Source organism: Protobothrops mucrosquamatus, unplaced genomic scaffold (assembly GCF_001527695.2).
Source record: "Protobothrops mucrosquamatus isolate PMUCROS unplaced genomic scaffold, P.Mucros_1.0 scaffold101, whole genome shotgun sequence".
Lineage (NCBI taxonomy): Eukaryota > Metazoa > Chordata > Lepidosauria > Squamata > Viperidae > Protobothrops > Protobothrops mucrosquamatus.
The window spans coordinates 607,081-612,453 of NW_015386474.1; the positions used below are offsets into that span (position 1 = coordinate 607,081).

Here is a 5,373-nt window from a genome sequence, read left to right on the forward strand (position 1 = left end):
TGATGCAAGGCCAGAAAAATTAAAAATTATTAATCTAAATGGTTGTGGGATGCACATAACAGGATTCTTGGAGACAGTGGGTAAATAGAAGAGCAGGTTTTGGAAAAAGACTGATAAGCTGGTAGACCGACTGGCTCCAGGTTGTAGTTCAGTTAGTCCCAGCCTCTGAAAGCCAGGTAGTGGGAAGCCAAATACAGTGGAAGAAAAAAGGCCATTTGGGAGAGGGAGGGAGAGAGTTAGCTGAGAAACAGGCTCTGGCAAAACAAAAAAGGAATAAAAGAAACCTTGGAACCTCCCCCCTTATTGGCAGAAGGACTAATTGCAAGCAATAGCTGGAAAAAAGATGTGAAGCTTGGCATAAAGAATCTAGGAACATCAGCTGACATTTTTCCCTAACATGGAGCAGAGGAGCCTGAACAGTCATCTATTCAGAGGATGCTTCAGATAGGAGGTGACTTGTTGGTGGGTGAGCCAAGAGGAGAAACAGACTAGATTCATATGGGCCAAAGAAAAGGAAGAAAGTGATAGAAGAAATATACTCTGCCTTTAAAAAGATTTTTAACATGATATTTTATTTCCTATTATTCTTTTGTTGTAGCATTCATCTATTTGTGGGCTGTTTAATGACACATGTAAAGACTATAAACAGTTCACAATTAGAGCTGGGATATTCTTTTTTTTTTCGTTATTGGATACTGGGGGGAGAGAGAAATCTCCCCAGGTCCCATTGGATTGGACTAGTGTTATGTAAGCAGCAATAAAATAAACTTGCACTTCAGAGTTCTCCCTGTTGATGGAAACTTTGGCAGAAGGGAAAGACCTTCAGCAGGAACTAAAAAGATCTGACTTGCTAAATCTGTTGGGGAATCAGCTCTCAAACTCAGTATTGCTTTCTATAGCTAGAGTTCAATTACACACCTGAGCAAATGTATCTATATAATCTACATATACATTATTCAGTAATTCAAGAAATTTGGATGAATGGATACAAGATAAATATACAGATGATGAGTGATGGGTTTATCCAGATAGCACTTATGATCTACATACAGTAGAAGACAGCAAATGTGGGCATAATAGTGCAATCATAAATTAGACTTATTTGTTTTTTACATGTTTCAAATTGTCAAAATCGTTTTGCAGTCTCTTCTTACATATGTAGGAAAATCAATCATATATTAAGATTATATCCTTGCTTTGTATTTTATGGTTAGAGGTCTCTAAAAAGCAAAATACATTTTCCATCTTAAGGTTCTAATTTGATTTTCTCATATAAATGAAATTGGGATATGTTAGTTCTTCATAATATTGATGTTGAAGGATTTTGCTTCTGTGTTTTTGTATTGTGCCGATATGAATCTGAGGGTGACTAGTTAACCTTTGAATTTTAAGCTAGTATTTAAATTAGCAATGGTGGCGAATATCTGCCTTCCAAAAGGGAAGTTATAACCTCCCCTTTGGAAGGAGGATATTTTTGGTGAAGGAATGAATGGAGTGGTTTGAGGTTTTCCATTTAGAATGAAATTAAATGATACCATGATGCAAGTAAGAGCCACTTTTATGTAGTTGTTAAGGCCCTAGACTAGAATCCAGAAAACCTAGTTCTAGTCCTTCCTTAGGCACAAAGCCAGCATGGTGACCTTGGACTAGCCACCCTCTCTGTCAGAAAAAGGCAGGACCTTTAGTTGAAGTATTCAAATTCACATTAATGTAATAGCATGGTTTTGCAAAAATGTGATAACGCTAGATTCATTATTTTTTTCCAGGCAAGTTACGCATACAACAGTTGGCGGAGAACACTAGATACTTCCGAAGACAACTTAAGAAAATGGGATTTATAATATATGGAAATGAAGATTCTCCTGTTGTACCTCTGATGCTCTATATGCCTGCAAAAATTGGGTAACTTTTGGAAATAGTTCCTAATATATATCCTGAAACGTAGTCATTTTTAAAGAGAACATGTGGCACAAGATTAAAAATTCCTAATGTTAGAGACACATCTTATTTTTAACAGGCTTTTTAACAGGTCAACATGCTTAGATTTCTGTCTTGCAGCAATGTAGAACTGCAGAGCATCAAGTAATTCCGCTACTAGTACTTGTACTGAGTAATACTACTGTCATCAACTTGAGAGGAATGTAGTAGAATTCTTAATAAATCAATGCTCAAGCTGAAGTTGCTGCGTTATAGCAGAGAGCTTCAAGTTTAAGTTACAAGTAGCCTGCTGAAAGACAGCCCCTGCCACATAGAATCTTTCAACTCTGAGAACGTAATACAGTTTTTTAAAGAAGACCACCTTAAGATTGAACAAAAGAGGACTTGATGTACAGATATTAAGTCAAAGCAGTTGACCGCAACCTCTCAGGCATTCTTCAACACCCCTGTCCCACTCACCCCCACCCCCATTGTGCTAAACAGCACTGATCTTGTTTTTGTTATGGTTTCATAGTTCTGCCTTGGTCTCTTTGCAGTGCATTTGGACGAGAGATGTTGAAACGGCACATAGGTGTTGTTGTAGTGGGCTTTCCTGCTACCCCAATCATTGAATCCAGAGCAAGAATTTGTTTGTCTGCATCTCATAACAGAGAGATACTAGACACTGTAAGTACCTACGTTTGTGTCTATTTTGTCCTTCTGCAAAATCAGTATGTTCTTTTTTGTTTAATTATAATTTGTTTAATTATAATTGTTTAATTATAATTAGCTATAGAAATTAGCTATAGATACCAAAGAAAGACTTTGTTCAGAAGTGGATCACATGAGTCTAGGACACATCAGTAAATCCAAGTGGAGAGGTCTGTTACTGAGTTAGAGATTTGATATATTTATTACTTGGGTGTTGTATTGAATCAGTTACTGTTTTATGCACTAGTAGTAATCAAATTGCAAGCTAAAAAGATAGACATATGAAAATATTCTACATAACTTTTGTTCTGCAACATTATCTTTATAATACCTCCTTTTGGAAACATTAATTAAGTTCAATATAATAGTTAATGGGGATTTTTGTGCCAATGAAAGCATTTGCTTTTGTATGCCAAATTATAATTTAATTGAACAATAGCAGTGTTTTAGTATACTGTATTGTGAAAAGATTGCTCTTTAATAACTCCTGAGAAAGAAATCCATTGCTTTGGCTTTTATTTCAATAAAACACTGCCAAATATTTAAAAAGATCTTGACCTAAATATTAAATAGCACATACATACATACATTGCTTCATGTACAAAAACATAAGTCATAGTATACATTTGCATGCTAATAGAATCAGTCTGGAAAAAATAAGAGCAGTGTGAGCATTTATATATGTGCAAGTGTGTATATGTTTACAGAGTAAGAAAAATTATGTAAAAACATAACAAATGTACTTTGAAGTATCAGCATTTCCAATTAGGCAGCAACTCCTAATGTCACAGTCTTTTTGATAGTAGATTAGAGAATTTTAAAATTACTATTTGAATTTGTAGAGATTGATTAAAAGGAACATTCTCTTTCTCAGCAACCTATTCTGTTAACTGAAAAGTTGATTTGCTACAGCCCAATCTTAGAAAATCATTAACTATGTTAATATTTGGACAGATGCCTAAGATATTAATAGTACAAGTAAACTGACTTATCTTGTCTCTCTCTTCTCCTTACTCATTTGATGAAGCATTTCTTTTAGCATATGTTACGTCTTTCCTGTAATATGTCCGTAGCTTGTCTGTATTCTAAATATTTATATTGTTTTGAAAAACTGTCATTTGAATAAAAACTTTTTTTTAAGTAAATGTACTTCTCCCAGTATTTAAGTACCCTTTCGTATGTAAAGAACTAAAAAATGTTTCATGGTATGTTTTCATAAACTGATCTCACTGTTGTTTTTGACAAAGCAGAGTATAATCCATTAAAACATATCCCCTATGTAAATATTGGTTTTTAAAATCTCACAAATTCGTGATGCTGTAGTGAACATACCATATATTTTTAAGTGTGTAATTTCCTTAGGTATAGGATGTCAGTAACTGGGGTCCATTTTTACTCAAATAATAGCAGTAGAAAATGGAGGCACTGATAAGATCAATAATGTGTATTGAAGAAAATTCATATTAGGAAAATCATCATGGAGTCTTAATCCTTTCTTCTTTTCAAATATTGATACGGTAAAAAAAGTAGATAAGTTGGGTTGGTTTTATTGAATTATTTACATGATAAATGGACTCTAAAGCAGCTTTCCAGAATGTAAACTGAATAAGTGTGAAGACATACCATTTGTAGCTTGTCTAATCATAGCTGGATCTTATCTGTGCTTATTAAAGTGAATATTGCTGTTTTCTTTCTCCTTCATTGTCAAGAATATTCTAATTTCTCTAACAAGCTTAAATTTGTAATACCTCCTTATGAAATCATCCCATATGATAAAGAATGGTTCCCTATAATAGTGTATAAGTAGGTGATATAAATGTATCTTCTTTGCCTCATTCAATCAAACATTTTTTATTTGATCATAGACCAGCAAATAAAAAAAATCACAATTAATTATGGTAAAAAGGAACAACATAGAATTCTAAATATTTAAGAAAAATTGGAGGAGATACTACAACATACTGTACAAACTATAGAGCAGTAGTTAGAAGTGGTCAGTGAAATAAGATCGGATTGATCAGATAGTAACAACATAAGACAGAATGAATCAACAACCAGAATGTTTAGTGAAAAGTAGAGGTGATAATTCCTGGCGACCACCTGCATAGAGGAAATAATATAAAATAATATATTCCATTCTTCCGCATGCACACGGTTTCTGTTCAGAAGGGGTATTTTGATATAACTTTGCCTGAAAATACTTTGGCCCTGAACCAGAGCAAAGATTTTCTATATATAAAATATATTCCTGTGGGCTCTTAATTTCTTTTCAGGAATGAAAAATATACTCTCCTGAAATCACAGTTCACTGGTGCCTTTTCCTTTGTAGTCCCTGCAAGTCACAAGCCTCTCTTTGTTTTAAATTAATAAAATCCTAAATCCGAGTTCAAGAATAACAGTCTTTCAAGAAGAAAAAAATCAATCACAAATTATTTCCATATGCTATTTTTTGCTGAACGGTTGCCTAAAATAAAATAAAATAAAATAAAATAATAAAATACTGTTAAGATATATTTGGCTGTGTTTACTTTTATACCTCTTTTCTTCTTGCTCTCTTTCAAATCCATGAAGGATATTTAACTTGGGGCAATGAGCAGGGAAAGAAACAGCTCTTAACTATTTCACCACTTTGAGGTTTCATGATATGTGGCACTCAGTTGTTAATTTTATGTTGCTGACTATTGAAACCAAGTGTTTGTGAATGGATAAGAGCTATTGAATTATTGATGAAATAAGTTTGGCAAA

The 5,373-nt window shown here is 33.7% G+C and overlaps 1 protein-coding gene across 1 annotated transcript in view; it reads left to right on the forward strand.

The window, feature by feature from the left end:
- SPTLC2 (serine palmitoyltransferase long chain base subunit 2) overlaps window positions 1–5,373 on the forward strand; it is a 49,839-nt gene that overhangs the window by 41,560 nt on the left and 2,906 nt on the right. Inside the window, exons 10-11 of the mRNA XM_015812615.1 lie at window positions 1,767–1,902; window positions 2,475–2,604. Of these exons, the coding sequence (XP_015668101.1) occupies window positions 1,767–1,902; window positions 2,475–2,604 (266 nt within the window). The remainder of the gene's footprint in view (window positions 1–1,766; window positions 1,903–2,474; window positions 2,605–5,373) is intronic.